The 21,238-nt window shown below is 45.5% G+C and overlaps 1 protein-coding gene across 1 annotated transcript; it reads right to left on the reverse strand.

Annotated features, from left to right (window-relative positions):
• Positions 1-3,514: 3,514 nt before the first annotated feature.
• LOC142258481 (alpha-1-antitrypsin-like) lies at positions 3,515-20,362 on the reverse strand. The gene is made up of 4 exons (XM_075331101.1): positions 19,609-20,362; positions 19,048-19,312; positions 5,233-5,380; positions 3,515-3,704 (listed from the first exon to the last, which is right to left on the reverse strand). Exons 1-4 carry the CDS (start codon positions 20,360-20,362, stop codon positions 3,516-3,518), a joined length of 1,356 nt encoding a protein of 451 aa, XP_075187216.1. The 3' UTR covers position 3,515.
• Between the last annotated feature and the right edge of the window lie 876 nt (positions 20,363-21,238).

Here is a 21,238-nt window from a genome sequence, read left to right on the forward strand (position 1 = left end):
AGTTCAGGCTACTGAGCATGCTCCCACAATTAATCCTAACAGCCTCTTTGCACAGGTACTTGGACTTTGTGCTGTGTCTAAGTCCTGTGTTGTGCCTACTGAGCATGCTCAGGCACATAGTCTGATTTCTGAGTCTGTTGTTCAGGCTACTGAGCATGCTCAGGCACATAGTCTGATTTCTGAGTCTGTTGTTCAGGCTACTGAGCATGCTCAGGCACTTGGTGCATCAGAGGCTAGGTCCGGTAAGGACCTCACTGAGCATGTGTGTGAGGTGGCAGGCCCTGTCAGGTGTACTGATGACGTGGCCACTCCGGACTGGCTCGCAGAGGCCCGCCCCTATGATCTGGCACCTTACCATTGGTCGTCAGACGATGACTGGTGAAGTGTTTGGGGCGTGGCTGCCATGAGGTTATCAATGATGTGGTGGTTCCGGATAGGCCGCTGGTGACGTCGCTGATGATATGGCACTCTGCTATTGGACCTTGCTGGTTCCACTCTGGGTTTGGGGCGGATCTAGGTTATAAAAGGGGCTGGAAACAACATGGAGGTGCGCAGTCTTCACTCATATTCACTTAGAATTCATGGTGGCATAAGCCTTGTTGGAAGTGGTAGGTAGGGCTAGGCGAATGGTGCCTGTCACACCAAGATTCGTGGCTCAGCACATGAGGGTCAGGCGCCGTGCTTCCTTGCTACCATTCCTGTTGTGCTATAGCAGTCCAGTGGCGTTAACTGGGCTGCGGCTGCTGCGTCACCTGTTCAGTTGTGCCTCCTACGCACACAGACAGCATACCTGCTGCGTCACCTGTCCGAGAGTGCCCGCTATGCACACGGACAAAGCACCTGTTGCGCCACCTGTCCGGTTGTGCCTCCTACGCACACGGATAGCATACCTGCTGCGTCGCCTGTCCGGTTGTGTCTACTACGCGCACGGACAGTATACCCCAGGACCCATGTGGAGTTAACAGGGTGTTCCAGGATTGGGTGTGTGAACCTATTATCCTCCTTGGCTTCCCAGTCAAATGCTACTGGTGTGATTCCTTGGCCTGATGTGTCCTCTACACACGTGGCCATTTGCGTAGTGACCAGAAATGCTAATCGAAGAACCGCTCGGCCTGTCGTGTCTGACACACCTGGCCGACAGGGCGCTGTCGCAGCGGTCTTCTCGGTCAACGCTACCTGGTCACCATCCGGCCTGATGTGTTCCCTGCACACGTGGTCGGGGTTGCGCCAATTCCACCGAAACGCTAACTGGGAATATAACTACTATAATACTGCCCCTATGTACAAGAATATAACTGCTATAATACTGCCCCTATGTACAAGAATATAACTACTATAATACTGCTCCTATATACAAGAATATAACTACTATAATACTGCCCCCTATGTACAAGAATATAACTACTATAATACTGCCCCTATGTACAAGAATATAACTACTATAATACTGCCCCCTATGTACAAGAATATAACTACTATAATACTGCCCCTATGTACAAGAATATAACTACTATAATACTGCCCCCTATGTACAAGAATATAACTACTATAATACTGCCCCCTATGTACAAGAATATAACTACTATAATACTGCCCCTATGTACAAGAATATAACTACTATAATACTGCCCCCTATGTACAAGAATATAACTACTATAATACTGCCCCCTATGTACAAGAATATAACTACTATAATACTGCTCCTATGTACAAGAATATAACTACTATAATACTGCTCCTATGTACAAGAATATAACTACTTTAATACTGCTCCTATGTATAAGAATATAACTAGTATAATACTGCCCCCTATGTACAATAATATAACTACTATAATACTGCCCCGTATGTACAAGAATATAACTACTATAATACTGCCCCCTATGTACAAGAATATAACTACTATAATACTGCTCCTATGTACAAGAATATAACTGCTATAATACTGCTCCCTATGTACAGGAATATAACTACTATAATACTGCCCCTATGTACAAGAATATAACTACTATAATACTGCCCCCTATGTACAAGAATATAACTACTATAATACTGCTCCTATGTACAAGAATATAACTACTTTAATACTGCTCCTATGTACAAGAATATAACTGCTATAATACTGCCCCTATGTACAAGAATATAACTACTATAATACTGCTCCTATATACAAGAATATAACTACTATAATACTGCCCCCTATGTACAAGAATATAACTACTATAATACTGCCCCTATGTACAAGAATATAACTACTATAATACTGCCCCCTATGTACAAGAATATAACTACTATAATACTGCCCCTATGTACAAGAATATAACTACTATAATACTGCCCCCTATGTACAAGAATATAACTACTATAATACTGCTCCTATGTACAAGAATATAACTACTTTAATACTGCTCCTATGTATAAGAATATAACTACTATAATACTGCCCCCTATGTACAATAATATAACTACTATAATACTGCCCCGTATGTACAAGAATATAACTACTATAATACTGCCCCCTATGTACAAGAATATAACTGCTATAATACTGCCCCTATGTACAAGAATATAACTACTATAATACTGCTCCTATGTACAAGAATATAACTACTATAATACTGCCCCCTGTGTACTGTAATCTAACTACTATAATACTGCCCCTATGTACAAGAATATAACTACTATAATACTGCCCCTATATACAAGAATATAACTACTATAATACTGCCCCTATGTACAAAAATATAACTACTATAATACTGCCCCCTATGTACAAGAATATAATTGCTGTAATACTGCCCCTATGTACAAGAATATAACTACTATAATACTGCCCCCTATGTACAAGAATATAACTGCTATAATACTATCCCTATGTACAAGAATATAACTACTATGATATTATTCCTATGTACAAGAATATAACTACTATAATACTACCCCCTATGTACAGTAATTTAACTACTATAATACTGCCCCTATGTACAAGAATATAACTACTATAATACTGCACCAATGTACAAGAATACAACTACTATAATACTGCTCCTATGTGCAAGAATATAACTAATATAATACTGCTCCTTGTGTAGAAGAATATAACTGCTATATGTGACGACATTGAGTTTACAAGGCCAGTGCTTGCTCTTTTTAATGGCTCTCTGTTTTGGTAAGTACAGACATGGGGTCCACATTCCTTTGCGTTCCTTGTACCCTAGTATGTGTTGTCTAGTCCTACAGACCCTTTTACTGTTTTGTGTATAATATATAATATACAGGTGAAATATTTTCCACTAATTAATGACTAATACAAATATTCCATTACTTTTCTGCCCGACCGTCTTTATTAGAGAGGAGGTAGTGGAGCCATTGTCTGACGTCTCGACCCTTCCTTGGGATCAGTATTGTTTCCTATCTGGTGACCTCCAGGGGTGGATAAAGGTTACCGTAATGTAAAATAAATCACAACACTGATAAAGTAGAACATTTTATTGAAAGGAAAGTTTTGCGGAGAATCATGTTAGAGGGTTGACGACTCTTCCGGCTAAGACAACGCTTCTGGTTTTGTAGTCATATAATGTTAGAATAAAGGGTTGGTTAAAATGAACTTGAGGTGGAAGCATCATGGGGATTGCCTCAAGTGCTGTCGTGCCGGCCGCCTCTGTCCCCTTCTCGTCCACACTGAGCACAGCTTTATGGACAGCCTGCGGAAGGGGAGGAACACAGATGAGATGAGTCAACAGATAAATATTAGAGCTGAACAAATGTTTTGAAGTCGAATTCTCCAGCTGGGTTCTCAGCTAATCCTTCTGCCCGGAATCAGGGGACATGTGTAATTCTGACACTCTTATCTCACTCTTTCTTTATGAGTTAGATCGGTTTTATCATTTTTCCCCATACACTATTCTTCACATACATTAATCCATTAATTCAGTATTTTATGGCTTTCTCTCCCTGACTCTCTTTATGAGCTTTTATCTTCTCAATATTCACATATAAATGTCTGCTGCATTCCCTCCCTCGGCTTTTATACAGCCCATGTTGTTTCCTGATGATTGGTCATGCTGTACTAAGGGAAATGCAGAAGCTACAGTGTAACTTCAGAGTGCAGTTAGCAGGCAAACCACCAGAGGGCAGTAGAGTAGTTCGTAAACCAGGACATCAGCAGGAGATCTTATCAATAGCCCTGGGATAATCAAATCGTGGTCAGGTGACAGCCAAGGGTCAGAAGCCGGTATGGAACAGAGGGGAGAGACAGAGCCAAAGTTAGGAACGATGATACAGGTCAGATGCCGGGAAGTCCGAGTACAAAGAAGGGAGGAGGACAAACAGGATGAGACTGGGATAAGACAGACAGGTACACAGAAGACAGGGAGTAGTCAAGGACTGGGACAGACGGACGAACGGAGGAGGGGTACGAGTCAAAGCAAGGTAGCTGGGAGGCAAGACATATCGGGGAAACTCATCAGAGCCAGTAATACACACTGCAGAGCATAAACTATCACTGGCACTAAACCTGAGCTGCAGCGCCAGGATATAGCGTGTTGGAAACTAAAGTGAGGCAGGGAGGAGTTAACCCCTGACATGACCAGGCCAGAGCCTAGGGAAAAATCAATCCACAGCGGTCAATACAGACCTGGATCATGACAGATTGGCTGTGTTTTACTATGAAATGTCATAGCTGCAAGGCATTATAGGGAGCCTGTGTGGCTGTGATGAGGGTCACGTGAACCTTTTCTGGCTGATGAAATGTTCTGTAATATTTAGATAATTTGCCTAAACCAATTGTATTGTTTCGAATTCACCGAGTTTTATGAATTTTGCTAATTTCAATCCAAATTTGATTTGCATCAAATCAAAATTTGTTGAACCTGGTAAATCCCATCTGTAGTAGACGTGAGATAGTTCAAGAAGACAAAATAGGCTGCACTCCGAATATTCAAAACATGGGTTCGTTATTGACTCATATCTTCAAGGATATAGATAGTAGAGATGAGCAAATTGCCAAAATTTTATTCTCCCCGGAAATTTGACTTGCTTTAAAATTATGCAATGTCAAGTTGAATTGATGTCATTAATCCTCTGTTGTCTTCCAATCGCAATCCACTTGTATTATTTGTATTAGATTTGCGCAAATTAAATTTTAACATTTTTTAGAATTTGTCAAATTTGAGAAATTTTAAAGATTTTTGATACATTAACTATTATCTTTAATAGATGGATAAAGCTTACCTGAGAAATCTTTAGTTTGGCTTCTGCGGTGATACCAGAAAGATCAGCGCTGTCTGAGAAGCCGTCTACTACGCCCAGTTTGTTTAATGTCTGCTTAAGGTTGAGAGTCCCGGAGATGGAGAATTTGGGGAGGATTAATTCCACCAATCTGTATAAAGGAAAATGACCAAAGTTATGGAAGCAGCCGTCCTCTCTGATACTTATATCTACACCAGTAAAAAACTGATCGTCTTCCCGTATACACAGATGTATCTCGAAATCACAGGTGGCACACATTGGACTAATACATGAGGATAACAAAGTATACCTCACCTCCGAAAACATACGTAAGGAAGTGATTATGGAAGAATAATATAGAAGAGTTGAGGGAAGGAAAAGGCAGTCTACAAATTTGTATACTAAGTGTGTGACCGGGTGACTAAAGACTAGAGATGAGCGAACCGGTCCCGGTTCGGCTCGAGGCGGTTCGCCGAACGGGGGGTCTGGCTCGAGTTCGGCTCGTCGAACGTTCGACGAACCGAACTCGAGCCCATAGGAAACAATGGCAGGCAATCACAAACACAGTAAAACACCTAGAAAACACCCTGAAAGGTGTCCAAAAGGTGACAAACAACTCACAACATAACACAAACACATGGGAAAGTGACAAGGACATATACTCATGTGAAAACAAAACAGCTGGACAAGGAAAAAGAGGGAGACACACAGATATATGAGTATATGCAAAGAAACATCGATTCCATTATTGTGCAACTTGAGCCCTGCTCATTTTAGGCTTCCAATCTGGATAAATTGCCTGAGCTCGCCACGTACGCCTTGAGGATCTTGTCGTGTCCTGCAGCCAGCGTTCTCTCGGAACCTGTCTTCAGTGCTGCTGGGGGTCTGCTGGCAGATAAGCACACGTGTCTGTCCACTGACAATGTGGACCTGGCTCTCAGAGGACTTTTCTTCCCCTGGGTCAGCCAGGGGAGGCGAAAGGCACGCGTATTTTTGAGAGTGCTTCATGCAAAGCATCTTTTTCTTTGTCAAAAGGGGGGCTCAACCGATGCCAGTCAAGTGGGGTGTGTGTGGCCCAGTTAGTGGCAACGAGGGAGACTGTGGTTGGAGTCCCCTCGCTGTGTCTCTAAAAGAACCAAGATGAACAAGTCATGGCTCTCAGAGGACTTTTCTTCCCCTGGGTCAGCCAGGGGACGGGAAAGGCACGCGTATTTTTGAGAGTGCTTCATGCAAAGCATCTTTTTCTTTTTCAAAAGGGGGCTCAACCGATGCCAGTCAAGTGGGGTGTGTGTGGCCCAGTTAGTGGCAACGAGGGAGACTGTGGTTGGAGTCCCCTCGCTGTGTCTCTAAAAGAACCAAGATGAACAAGTCATGGCTCTCAGAGGACTTTTCTTCCCCTGGGTCAGCCAGGGGACGGGAAAGGCACGCGTATTTTTGAGAGTGCTTCATGCAAAGCATCTTTTTCTTTGTCAAAAGGGGGGGTCAACCGATGCCAGTCAAGTGGGGTGTGTGTGGCCCAGTTAGTGGCAACGAGGGAGACTGTGGTTGGAGTCCCCTCGCTGTGTCTCTAAAAGAACCAAGATGAACAAGTCATGGCTCTCAGAGGACTTTTCTTCCCCTGGGTCAGCCAGGGGACGGGAAAGGCACGCGTATTTTTGAGAGTGCTTCATGCAAAGCATCTTTTTCTTTTTCAAAAGGGTGCTCAACCGATGCCAGTCAAGTGGGGTGTGTGTGGCCCAGTTAGTGGCAACGAGGGAGACTGTGGTTGGAGTCCCCTCGCTGTGTCTCTAAAAGAACCAAGATGAACAAGTCATGGCTCTCAGAGGACTTTTCTTCCCCTGGGTCAGCCAGGGGACGGGAAAGGCACGCGTATTTTTGAGAGTGCTTCATGCAAAGCATCTTTTTCTTTTTCAAAAGGGGGCTCAACCGATGCCAGTCAAGTGGGGTGTGTGTGGCCCAGTTAGTGGCAACGAGGGAGACTGTGGTTGGAGTCCCCTCGCTGTGTCTCTAAAAGAACCAAGATGAACAAGTCATGGCTCTCAGAGGACTTTTCTTCCCCTGGGTCAGCCAGGGGACGGGAAAGGCACGCGTATTTTTGAGAGTGCTTCATGCAAAGCATCTTTTTCTTTGTCAAAAGGGGGGGTCAACCGATGCCAGTCAAGTGGGGTGTGTGTGGCCCAGTTAGTGGCAACGAGGGAGACTGTGGTTGGAGTCCCCTCGCTGTGTTTTACATGCTTTTAGAAGGGCATGAAATGGCTTGGAGGTTGACTTTCATCATATGCAAACTGTTGGCTACCAAAATGCTGCCTTTCCAACAACTGTGGTTATAGGCAATGAGGAACATACTGATGAAGATGAGACGCAGATACCCGATTGGGATGACAACTTAAATATTCGGTCAGGGCAAGAAGAAACTCGGTCTGAGGGGTAGGGGAGTGCAAACACAACAATTGATGATTAAGTTCTAGATCACACCTACTGTCAACCCACAGTCAGACACTCGAGGAGGTCAACAGAGGCGGTGGAGGAGGATGCAACCGACGTCGAAGTAACCTGGCGCCTTCCTGGACACAGTCGGAGCACTGGTAGCACGTCTACAACTGCATCCTCAGCCACCACTCTGCCTCTGAGCATTATTCGGGGTGGATCAACAGGTCGCATGGCCTCTAAGCCTTGCCTAGCCAGGTCCTTTTTTGACATAGAAAAAGATCGCCCAAATTATGTGATCTGTAAAATTTGTCATGGTTCTCTTAGTAGAGGTCAAAACCTCAGCAGTTTGACAACTTCTTCCATGAATCGTCACATGAATAAATATCATATGGCCCGATGGGAAGCTCACCGTGCTGCAATGCGGCCTAGCGGAGCGAACCATCCACCGCCTGCCCCTTCCAGTGCATCCGCGCGCTCGTCATCTTCTAGGACTGTGGGGACAGCTGTCACACCTGTTTTTCCACCCACAACTTCCACCACTGTAACCGCAACAGGCAGTTTGCTTGGTAGGTCGTCAGTTGGTTTGGAAGGGGAAACAAGTGAGTGTGTACAGCTCTCTCAGACATCGATAGCACCAACTTTGGATGAAGGCAACATCATGTCTCCGCCTGCACTTTCCTCACAAAGCTGCATTTTTCCAGGGACACCCGACTCAACACCGTCTACACACAGCAGCCAGATCTCTGTCCCTCAGATGTGGTCAAATAAAAGGCCACTTCCTGCGACCCATGACAAAGCGAAGAGGTTGACTCTATCCCTCTGTAAGCTGTTGACTACAGAAATGCTGCCTTTCCGCCTAGTGGACACACAGGATTTTAGAGACCTTATGTCTGTCGCTGTGCCCCAGTACCAGATGCCTAGTCGCCACTACTTCTCTAAGAAAGGTGTGCCCGCGCTACACCAGCATGTCGCACACAACATCACCGCTTCCTTGAGAAACTCTGTGTGTGAACGGGTGCATTTCACCACCGATACTTGGACCAGTAAGCATGGACAGGGACGTTACATGTCGCTGACTGGCCACTGGGTAACTATGGTGATAGATGGTGAAGGGTCTGCTGCACAAGTCTTGCCGTCCCCACGACTTGTGTGTCAATCCTCTGTCTGTCCAAGTTCCGCCACTGCTTCTGCATCCTCCACCTCATCTGGGTCCTCCACCTCCGCCCCAAGCCTGCCTGGTCAGGCCACCAGCGTTCTCACTGCGCAGAAGGAATCACGCACCCCTCATTACTATGCTGGTAGCAGAGCGCAACGGCATCAGGCGGTCTTTAGCTTGACATGTCTTTGAAATAGGAGTCACACAGCGACTGAGTTGTGGGCAGCTCTGGAGACTGATTTTGATAAATGGTTGTCTCCACTCAACCTGCAGCCTGGTAAGGCCGTGTGCGACAATGCTGCAAACCTGGGTGCGGCCCTTCGCCTGGGCAAGGTGACACACGTGCCTTGTATGGCTCACGTGTTTAACCTTGTTGTCCAGCAATTTTTAACACACTATCCCGGCCTAGATGGCCTTCTGACCAGGGCACGGAAACTGTCTGCAGTGCTCACTTCCGCCGTTCAACCGCCGCACCTGAGCGACTTGCATCGCTCCAGAAGTCTTTCGGCCTGCCGGTTCATCGCCTGAAATGCGATGTGGCGACACGCTGGAATTCAACTCTCCACATGTTACAGCGACTGTGGCAGCACCGGCGAGCCCTGGTGCAATACGTCATGATGTATAGCCTGGGCCAACGAGATGCAGAAGTGGGGCAGATCACCCTGATGGAGTGATCTCAGATCAAGGACCTATGCACCCTTCTGCACAGTTTCGACATGGCGACGAATATGTTTAGCGCTGACAATGCCATTATCAGCATGACGATTACAGTCATTTACATGCTGGAGCACACGCTAAACACTATTCGTAGTCAGGGGGTGGGACAACAGGAAGGGGAGGAACTACAGGAGGATTCATATGCGCAAGACACAACAACATCACCAAGGTCCAGACGTTCATCATCACCAACGCGGCAGGCATGGGACCATGGGGGACAGGGATCAACAAGGGCGCATGGTAGCAGGTGAGATGTTGAGGAAGGTGCAGGAGGACATGAAGATATGGAGGACGAACTGTCCATGGACATGGAAGACTCAGCAGATGAGGGGGACCTTGGTCAAATTTCAGTTGAAAGAGGTTGGGGGGAGATGACAGAGGAAGAAAGAACGGTTAGCACCTCTATGCCACAAACACAGCGTGGACTTGGTGCGCATGGCTGCGCAAGACACATGAGTGCCTTCTTGTTGCACTACCTCCAACATGACCCTCGTATTGTCAAAATTAGAAGTGATGATGACTACTGGCTTGCCACACTATTAGATCCCCGGGACAAGTCCAAATTTTGTGACATAATTCCACCCATAGAAAGGGACGCACGTATGCAGGAGTATCAGCAGAAGCTGTTACTCGATCTTAGCTCGGCTTTTCCACCAAACAACCGTGCAGGTGAAGGGAGTGATTCTCCCAGTTGTAACTTGACAAACATGGGACGGCCTCGTCATCTTCAACAGTCTACCCGTACCAGTAGGACCGTATCTGGTGCTGGTAACAGCAATTTTATGGAATCTTTTCATAATTTTTTTAGACCCTCCTTTGCAAGGCCACCAGAGACAACAAGTCTGACACATAGTCAACGGATGGAGAGGATGATACAGGAGTATCTCCAAATGAACATCGATGCAATGACTTTGCAAATGGAGCCTTGCTCCTTTTGTGCTTCAAATCTAGAAAAATGTCAAGAGCTCTCCAGTTACGCCTCGAAGATTTTGTCGTGTCCAGCTGCCAGCGTTGTCTCTGAACGTGTCTTCAGTGCTGCTGGGTGTGTGCTGACAGATAAGCGCACGCGTCTGTCCAGTGACAATGTGGACAGACTGACGTTCATCAAAATGAACAAGTCATGGATCCAGAAGGAATTTACTACCCCTGTGTCATCCTGGGGAGAGTAAATGCTTGTGGATTTGGAATGTGCTTGATGCAAATCAAAACATCCTGTTTGCAACTAGGGCACAAGTGCTGCCACTGATAAGGTGTCTGTGTGGGGCCCAATTTTTGGAAAAAAAGGGAGACTCCGCTTGGAGTAACCCTTGCTTGCTGTGTTTTTTAAAAATGATACAAGATGAACAGATCTGAAGGCAAGATGAAGCCAACATCATGTCTCCGCCTGCACTTTTCTCACAAACCTGCATTTTTCCAGGGACACCCTACTCAACACCGTCTACAGACAGCAGCCAGATCTCTGTCCCTCAGATGTGGTCAAATAAAAGGCCACTTACTGCGACCCATGACAAAGCTAAGTGGTTGACTCTATCCCTCTGTAAGCTGTTGGCTACCGAAATGCTGCCTTTACGCGTAGTGGACACACAGGATTTTACAGACCTTATGTCTGTCGCTGTGCCCCAGTACCAGATGCCCAATCACCACTGCTTCTCCAAGAAAAGCATGCCCGCGCTACACCGGCATGTCGCACACAACATCACCACTTCCTTGAGAAAATCTGTGTGCGACAGGGTGCATTTCAACACAGATACTTGGACCAGTAAGCATAGACAGGGTCATTACATGTCACTGACTGGGCACTGGCAAACTATGGTGAGAGATGGAGAAGGGTCTGCTGTACAAGTCTTGCCGTCCCCACGAGTTGTTTCAATCCTTGTTCTGTATGTAGAAGTTAATACACTGCTTCTGCCTCTTCAACCTCGTGTGGGTCCTCTACCTTTGCGCAAACCCTGTGTGGTCAGGCCACCCTTCCTTGCAACTGCGCACAAGGACTACCACACACCTCCTTACTATGCTGGCAGCAGAGCTCAATGCCATCAGGCGGTCAAAGTTTTACTTTGAAATGTATGGGAAATGTGAGTCACACCGCTATTACAGAGAATAGTAGTCAGGCAGGGTCAAAACATTAATTGAGGAACAGGAACAGAATGGGACGGCCAGGACTTAATCAGAAAACAAGCAGAGGTGAAATGCGTATCGGCCAACAAGGTACATAAACAGCAAGCAGGAAAAGTAGTCAGGTAACAAGCACACAAAATCATAAAACTGAACTGGGGGTAAAATTAACCAGAGGTTCATAGCTATGTCTGGCAGTGGTCTGCAGACAGGATGGGCATAAAAAAGGGTGTGGTGTCTTCCCATTGGTTGTAGCTGAATGATGGTATTTCATCTGTGAGATACCCACCAGCTACATTCAGCCAGAGATTCTGCATCTGTCAAGGTAATGCAGCCCAGTGGGTGAGCATAACCTGCGTCCACCTGCGCCGCTGGCATCGACTACTCTCCCATCATCAGCACTATTCATGAAAGGAACACGTTGTCACCTGGCGACCGGAGTACAAATTGACGGAGCGGACTCCGTTGGTGACTTAACAGCCGTGTGCGGCAATGATGCAAACCTGGCTGCGGGCCATCCTCAGGGCAATGTGACACACGTGCCTTTTATGGCTCACGTGTTGATCCGAATTCTCCAGCAATTTTTAAAACACCATCACGGCCTACATGGCCTTGTGCAGCGGGCACGCTCGCTATGTGCTCACTTCCATCGTGCGCACACAGCAGCTCAACAACTTTCATCACTCCGGAAGTCTTAGGGTCTGGCAGTTAAACGCCGGAAATGCGATGTTCCGACACGCAGGAATTGGAATCTGCACATGTTGCAGCGTGTGTGGCAGCACCGCAGAGCCCTGCTGAAATACGGTAAGACATATAGCCTGGGATAAGTTGATCCAGAGGTGGTGCAGATCACGCTGCTGGAGTGGTGTCAGATCAAGGACCTATGCACCCTGCTACACAGTTTTGAAATGTCGACGAAGATGTTTAGCACTGGCAATGTCATTCTCAGCGTGACAATTCTGGTCATCTACATGATGGAGCACACTGTAATTATTATTCGGAGTCAGGTGTTGGGACAAGAGGAAGGGGAGGAAGTACAGGAGGAGTCATATGCGGAAGGGATAACAAGATCTACGAGGTCCAGATGGTCAGCGGCACCTATGCGGCAGTCATGGTGAGGGAGAGGGATTAACAAGGGCGCATAGTATCAGCAAAAAGTGTTGATGAAAGTGCAGGAGCCCATGAAGAAATGGAGGACGAACTGGCGATGGGCATGGAAGACTCAGCAGATGAGTGAGAGCTTGCTCACATTTCGGTTGTGCGAGGTTGTGGGTAGAGGGCAGAGGAAGGATGCACGATTCTCACCTCTCTGCCACCAACACACCAAGGACTTGGTCCTCCTGGATGCACAAGACACATGAGCGCCTTCTTGCTGCACTACCTACATGACCCTCGGATTGTATGAATTTGAAGTAATCCTGAATACTGGGTTGCCACACTGTTAGATCCCCGGTACAAGACAAAATTTGGCGAACTAATTCCTGCCATAGAAATAGACGCACGTATACAGGAGTATCTGCAGAATGTGGTACGCAATCTTAGATCTACTTTTCCACTAAACACCAGTGCTGCACAGAGTGAATCTCAACACTTTGTCATGGATAGGAGGAAATGGTCTTTTACTTGTCCACATCGGAGGGACCGAGGGATGGCTGCTGTGCTGAGATGGCGTTGAGTACGGTGTCCCTGCACAGTTGCACTTTTGGTCATATCCCAAAATGAGTTGAAAAAGGACAGATGCTGTTGGAAAGGGGAACAGGTGTGTTGGAAAGGGGAAAAAAATTTGGGTCCGTGGATTTGGTGGTTAAACAACTGTAACATTTGCTGAAGAAACAACATCTGTTACAGTGGGACTGGCAGATTTGGATAAAGTGGTATATAATCTGTGACCGCTATATAACAAAAATTAATAAGAAAAGAAAGAGAAAGGTATATATCACCTTCAGCAGTCAGTGTCCACCGTGCTCCCAGTTGGAAAAGGAGAGGTTGGCAACTTGAAGGTTTGGTGGAGGATACAGAGCTGTGTGGCTATGAAACTAATAGTAGCCTGAACCGAGTTAGACGCCATTCGGATCTGGAGACTGTGAGCCCTGTTAGCGTCACAGGGTCCACATGCCCACCCAGCCCAGGAACTCCCTGTTAACAACACAGGGGCCATTGAGTACGCTGACCGTGTGCGTAGGGGCCACACCTGTGGACAGCAGGCGCATCAGCAGCAGCAGGCCTGTTAATGCCACTGGGCTGCACAAGCAGGACTGTTAGGACAGGAGCTGGTCTTAACCGTTCTGCGTTACCAACTGTGGTGGTGGCCTGCATCCACCACCCTATCCCTGCCTACCTCTGGCCTAAAGCCGCAATGGGTTCAACACATGGAGGTGTGCTCTTTCGGAGCATAATAGAAGACTGCGCACCTCCTTGTTGGCTCCAGCCCCTTTTATAACCTGGGTCCGCCCCAAACCAGGGTGAACCACAATGCACCTCCTGGAGACAAAAGCAGAGTGACACGTCATGAGTGGCATAACTAGCGTCCTATTTGGAAACGCAACTTCAATGATGACCTCATGGCTGCCATGACCCAAACACCTCACCAGTCATCGTCTGACCATCAATAATGCGGTGACAAGTCATAGGTGTGGGCCTCTGCAAGCCATTTGGGAGGACACCTGATGCCCTGTGGTCTATATGGGACCCCCACATCAGGGCCAGGGCCAAAGAGTTCATTACCGGACCTAGTCTCTGATGCAGGAAGTGCCTGAGCATGCTCAGTAGCATGAAATACAGTCTCTGAAAAAAGACTATCAGCTTTAGCATGGTGTCTAGGCACAAAACAGGACTTAGACCCGGCACAGAATGCAAGCACCTGTGCAAAGAGGCTTTTCACACTTAGTGTGGGAGCATGCGCTGTATCCCGAAATGAAGACTTAGCGTCAGGAATGGCACAGTCAGGCTGAGCATACTCACTAGGCGAAACACTGTAATTATGCTGCAGCTGGGGTACATCGGCACACGCATGCGCACTAGCTGCCTCTCCACACTTAGACGTGGAGGGGAAATTTGTCTTGGAGATGCTGTCTATGAACAGAAGGAAAAGCTAAAGGAAGCCTGACTTTCTATCCCTCCGAATTATGAAATGCAGCAATGAATTCCATGAGTTTGCTATAACATTAGCGTAGCTAAATGTGCATGAGGGTGTGATGTAGAGGTGCTAGAAATAGCTTGTCACCAGTGGGGCACTAATGGAATACAACAGCCAGTTCTATGATGCCACAAAATGGCAGTATTTTGTGCTATCATTATAGCTTATTAAAAACAGAGCACGAGGTTGTCATGCAGAGGTGCTGCACATAGATTTGCAGTAGTGTGAATAGACAAAAGTACAATAGCCACGTTTAGGATACAACTAGGTACACTGAGTGTTTGCTACTATAAATGGCTGAGTTTAAAAAAGTTTGAGTGTGCAATGCAGGCAGACGTGCTGCAAATAACGTTCCAATACTGTGAATTGACAAAAGTACAATAGCCACGTTTAGGATACAACTAGGTACACTGAGTGTTTGCTAGTATAATGGCTGAGTTTAAAAAAGTTAGAGTGTGCAATGCAGGCAGACGTGCTGCAAATATCGTTCCAATACTGTGAATAGACAAAAGTACAATAGCCACGTTTAGGATACAACTAGGTACAGTGAGTGTTTGCTAGTATAATGGCTGAGTTTAAAAAAGTTTGAGTGTGCAATGCAGGCAGACGTGCTGCAAATAACGTTCCAATACTGTGAATTGACAAAAGTACAATAGCCACGTTTAGGATACAACTAGGTACACTGAGTGTTTGCTAGTATAATGGCTGAGTTTAAAAAAGTTAGAGTGTGCAATGCAGGCAGACGTGCTGCAAATATCGTTCCAATACTGTGAATAGACAAAAGTACAATAGCCACGTTTAGGATACAACTAGGTACAGTGAGTGTTTGCTAGTATAATGGCTGAGTTTAAAAAAGTTAGAGTGTGCAATGCAGGCAGACGTGCTGCAAATAACGTTCCAATACTGTGAATAGACAAAAGTACAATAGCCACGTTTAGGATACAACTAGGTACACTGAGTGTTTGCTACTATAAATGGCTGAGTTTAAAAAAGTTTGAGTGTGCAATGCAGGCAGACGTGCTGCAAATAACGTTCCAATACTGTGAATTGACAAAAGTACAATAGCCACGTTTAGGATACAACTAGGTACACTGAGTGTTTGCTACTATAAATGGCTGAGTTTAAAAAAGTTTGAGTGTGCAATGCAGGCAGACGTGCTGCAAATAACGTTCCAATACTGTGAATTGACAAAAGTACAATAGCCACGTTTAGGATACAACTAGGTACACTGAGTGTTTGCTACTATAAATGGCTGAGTTTAAAAAAGTTAGAGTGTGCAATGCAGGCAGACGTGCTGCAAATATCGTTCCAATACTGTGAATAGACAAAAGTACAATAGCCACGTTTAGGATACAACTAGGTACACTGAGTGTTTGCTACTATAAATGGCTGAGTTTAAAAAAGTTTGAGTGTGCAATGCAGGCAGACGTGCTGCAAATAACGTTCCAATACTGTGAATTGACAAAAGTACAATAGCCACGTTTAGGATACAACTAGGTACACTGAGTGTTTGCTACTATAAATGGCTGAGTTTAAAAAAGTTAGAGTGTGCAATGCAGGCAGACGTGCTGCAAATATCGTTCCAATACTGTGAATAGACAAAAGTACAATAGCCACGTTTAGGATACAACTAGGTACACTGAGTGTTTGCTAGTATAATGGCTTAGTAACAATGAGTTGTAGTGTGCAATGCAGGCAGACGTGCTCTGCAAATGTCTTTGCACTAGTGGGACTATAGCAAAGTCCAATAGCCACGTTTAGGATGCCACTAGGTACACTGAGTGTTTGCTAGTAAAATTGCTTAGTTTAAAAAAGTTGGAGTGTGCAATGCAGGCAGATGTGCTCTGCTAATATCTTTGCACTAGTGGGACTATAGCAAAGTCCAATAGCCACGTATAGGATGCCACTAGGTACACTGAGTGTTTGCTAGTATAATGGCTTAGTTAAAATGAGTTTGAGTGTGCAATGCAGGCAGACGCGCTATGCAAATGTCTTTGCACTAGTGGGACTATAGCAAAGTCCAATAGCCACGTATAGGATGCCACTAGGTACACTGAGTGTTTGCTAGTATAATGGCTTGGTTTTAATGAGTTGGAGTGTGCAATGCAGGCAGACGCGCTCTGCAAATGTCTTTGCACTAGTGGGACTATAGCAAAGTCCAATAGCCACGTATAGGATGCCACTAGGTACACTGAGTGTTTGCTAGTATAATGGCTTGGTTAGAATGAGTTGTAGTGTGCAATGCAGGCAGATGTGCTCTGCTAATGTCTTTGCACTAGTGGGACTATAGCAAAGTCCAATAGCCACGTATAGGATGCCACTAGGTACACTGAGTGTTTGCTAGTATAATGGCTTAGTTAAAATGAGTTTGAGTGTGCAATGCAGGCAGACGCGCTATGCAAATGTCTTTGCACTAGTGGGACTATAGCAAAGTCCAATAGCCACGTATAGGATGCCACTAGGTACACTGAGTGTTTGCTAGTATAATGGCTTGGTTAGAATGAGTTGTAGTGTGCAATGCAGGCAGATGTGCTCTGCTAATGTCTTTGCACTAGTGGGACTATAGCAAAGTCCAATAGCCACGTATAGGATGCCACTAGGTACACTGAGTGTTTGCTAGTATAATGGCTTAGTTAAAATGAGTTTGAGTGTGCAATGCCGGCAGACGCGCTATGCAAATGTCTTTGCACTAGTGGGACTATAGCAAAGTCCAATAGCCACGTATAGGATGCCACTAGGTACACTGAGTGTTTGCTAGTATAATGGCTTGGTTTTAATGAGTTGGAGTGTGCAATGCAGGCAGACGCGCTCTGCAAATGTCTTTGCACTAGTGGGACTATAGCAAAGTCCAATAGCCACGTATAGGATGCCACTAGGTACACTGAGTGTTTGCTAGTATAATGGCTTGGTTAGAATGAGTTGTAGTGTGCAATGCAGGCAGACGCGCTCTGCAAATGTCTTTGCACTAGTGGGACTATAGCAAAGTCCAATAGCCACGTATAGGATGCCACTAGGTACACTGAGTGTTTGCTAGTATAATGGCTTGTTTAGAATGAGTTGTAGTGTGCAATGCAGGCAGACGCGCTCTGCAAATGTCTTTGCACTAGTGGGACTATAGCAAAGTCCAATAGCCACGTATAGGATGCCACTAGGTACACTGAGTGTTTGCTAGTATAATGGCTTGGTTAGAATGAGTTGTAGTGTGCAATGCAGGCAGACGCGCTCTGCAAATGTCTTGGCACTAGTGGGACTATAGCAAAGTCCAATAGCCACGTATAGGATGCCACTAGGTACACTGAATGTTTGCTAGTATAATGGCTTAGTTATAATGAGTTGGAGTGTGCAGAGGACAGGAGGGTACAGTGGCAGGATTGTGGTGCTCTGGGTAGAGGAATGGAAGCCTGCCTTTCTATTCCCTCCTAATGGTGAAATGCAGGTAGGAAATCCCTGACCTGGGCTACACAGACGCTGTTGCTGTTTGCAGGACCTGTCACCTATGGCTCTCTGACCCTGCCGGTTGGAGCCCTTAAAAGGACTGCTATAAAGTGCTCTCCCTAAGCTGTCTAACGCTGTGTATGCAGCGCATACAGCTGTATCGGCTATAGGACTCAGGAAGACGGAGCTGCGACAGTGATGTCTGACACCAAAGACGCAGAAGGCAGATAATGGCGTCCGTGAAGAAAATGTCCGGTTTTATAATGCAGGGACATGTGACATGCAGATCCTATCACACATGCCGTTGCTTCTCTGGCTCAAAGTCCACTTAGCTGTGTGTGTGTCTGTGATTGGCTGACATGCTGGCCCGCCCCACAAGACGCGCGCACTTAGGGAAGGAAAACAAGAAAAAAAAAAAAAAAAAATGGCGATCGCCATTATAGAAACAGCAGTGATCTGAAGGCGCTGTTCACGCACACTATACACTGAAATGTGATAATAGTTTGATTCACAGAGTGACTTACACTATTACAGCAGAAACCAAGCTATGATTTAGCTGTTTTTTGGCTGCTAGAACCGTTCTCGAACGTTTCTAGAACTACCGAGCTTTTGCAAAAAGCTCGAGTTCTAGTTCGATCTAGAACATGCCCCAAAATCACTCGAGCCGCGAACTGGAGAACCACGAACCACGAACCGCGCTCAACTCTACTAAAGACATCTTCCATAATCTCCATAATGGCTAAAGATGTCAACTTCTCCAACAGGTTTGGAGCATGAACCGATGCTGTCTCTACACTGAAAAAAGAAAAAGGGATGGACATTTGCTTACCGCCTGTTCATTGATTTTTTCCACTTAAAAATTAAGTCTTTATTAAAATTTTGTTCTATTTCAGACAACTTCCCCTCGTTTGGCAGGATGAATAAGGCGTTGGCATCTCCTTTATAGGGTATGGCGACCATGGTGGCCTCCTCGGTGAAGGCCACTTTGTACATTCCTGTTCTGCTCATGAACGGCACCTTCACGGTTATGTTCTCATTGACGTGAAAATCTCCCTCTTTTGTCCATTCTTCCTCAAATGGTTTTTCCCATTTTCCTAGAAAGAAGAAAAGAATATATATTATAGAAACGTGGGAAATATTAGTAGCTGAGCTGTGATATTAGATGGAAGAAACCAATATATACCCAATATAGAATCTGAAAGCTTGTCCCATTACTAGGTGGCAAGCCAAGCCCAAACACCAAAGAGATACCTCCTGGCCAGATCACATCATGTCCCTCATCTTAGGTGTTTTCAAAACTTCTCCAACAATTCAGCCCTCAGGACACTACTGAGGGAGGACAGAGGCAAAATTCATCATGTGTAGTGGACTATGTGTTATAAGTGCTTACCTCTGAAATAAATGTAGTTGATGAGGACAAAAATGGCATCCTGGTCTACACTGTCCAGCAGCTCAGCTATCTTGCCATGAGTTTTCTTGTCCACATAACTATTGATCTGTTTTTTCGCTTCTTCACTGTTATTGAAGTCAGTAGATAATGCTTCGGAGTGGTAGAGCTTCTTGGCATTATCTAAGAACTCCTGGAGAGTCTTGTGTTCCTGGGAGATGAAGAGTGCGTTCCCACCACTGAGCTGCAGCTCCCTATCTGCATGATTGAGAAGATGCAGAAGGTGGTGGAAGCCTTCATGGATCTCTTCATCTGAGATCTCAGAGGTGTTGAAACCGATTCCTTCAATGATCTGTGACTTTGTATGAGCCTTAGCACCAAGAGACAGGAAAGCAAATGCAGTCGAAATACTGACCGGGGAGAAGACAATGTTCTCATACGGATGATCTAGAGCCACCTGCCGATACAGGTCAAAGGAGAATTTGGAATTGTATGGAGCTATCTTGTGGCAGGGCAAGGACTCGTTATGGTGATGGTGGTGCTTCTTGCCATGGTGCCCCCCTTTCTTGTGATGGCCGTCTTTGTGGTCATGATCCTCTTTGTGATCATGGTCGTCTTTATGGTCATGGTCGTCTTTGTGGTCATGGTCATCTTTGTCATAATGGTCATCCTTGTCATGTTTGCGTTTTCCTTTATGATGATCGGCAAAGGCCAATGTGAGAAGTAGAGCTACTCCCAAAAACAAAAGGACCCTCATGTCTCTGAAAGAAAAAATGTTTTCATCAATGTAAGTAACTAATAATGATGTAGACTTTATGACTTGGAGCAGGAGCCCACATTGGCCACAAGGATCAGCTGCGATTATCCAGACAAAATACACAGGTTTGGCACATTTTTTTTACTTAAAGCACCATTTTTATTCTGTTGATGATTTCACCGTTAAAGAGGTTATATGGTTAAAACAAGTTATCAACTCGTATTCATTGGTGGGGACGGGCCGCTGGGATCCACACCGATTGCAAAATGCATTTGTATCCCTGACCGGCTACTTTTACCTCGTTAAAATAGTGTGGCAATGAAGAAACCAAAGGCACCGAGAAGCTCCTCTCCGTTTATAAATCTTTATTTTTTCCCAGCATTCAAAAGGAATAAGTGCAAAAAAACAACGTTTCGGCCGACAAAAGGGCCTTTTTCGAACCATACAAATTACATACGGCTTGAAAAAGGCTCCTTGACGGCTGAAACTTTGTTTTTTGCACTTATTCCTTTTGGATGCTGGGAAAAATGGAGATTTATAAATGGAGAGGAGCTTCTTGGTGTCTTGGAATTTTTTCTGCAAAGTTGCAGCTGGTGGAGACTTGCACCAAGCAGCACGAGTGGTGGAGTGGTGCATGGGATACTGTTGATGCAAGCCATGCACATTCCCGACCACCACTCCCTTCATTTTCCATTGGGCTGAAGTTCTGAACATCCCCACAAGGAGGAATGAATGGAGAGGTGCTGGAGAAGGCAAACTCCCGTTTTAATTGAATAGTTAGGTCCATATTTTCAAAAGCTATAGGTCCATATTTTCTAAAGCTATATGTATGAATGGTCACCAAAAGAAACCATGGAAAGAACAGAAAGACCTTCA

This window comes from Anomaloglossus baeobatrachus, chromosome 12, assembly GCF_048569485.1.
Source record: "Anomaloglossus baeobatrachus isolate aAnoBae1 chromosome 12, aAnoBae1.hap1, whole genome shotgun sequence".
Classification (NCBI taxonomy): Eukaryota; Metazoa; Chordata; class Amphibia; order Anura; family Aromobatidae; genus Anomaloglossus; species Anomaloglossus baeobatrachus.

Excerpts from the sequence above, each read along its gene's own strand:
- LOC142258481 (XM_075331101.1), bottom strand. The coding sequence starts at position 20,362 with ATGAGGGTCCTTTTGTTTTTGGGAGTAGCTCTACTTCTCACATTGGCC. Across the intron at positions 5,381-19,047 it reads AAAAAATCAATGAACAGGCG|ATTGGTGGAATTAATCCTCC; the intron begins GTAAGCAAATGT and ends TCCTTTATACAG. Across the intron at positions 3,705-5,232 it reads CCAAACTAAAGATTTCTCAG|GCTGTCCATAAAGCTGTGCT; the intron begins GTAAGCTTTATC and ends CCCCTTCCGCAG.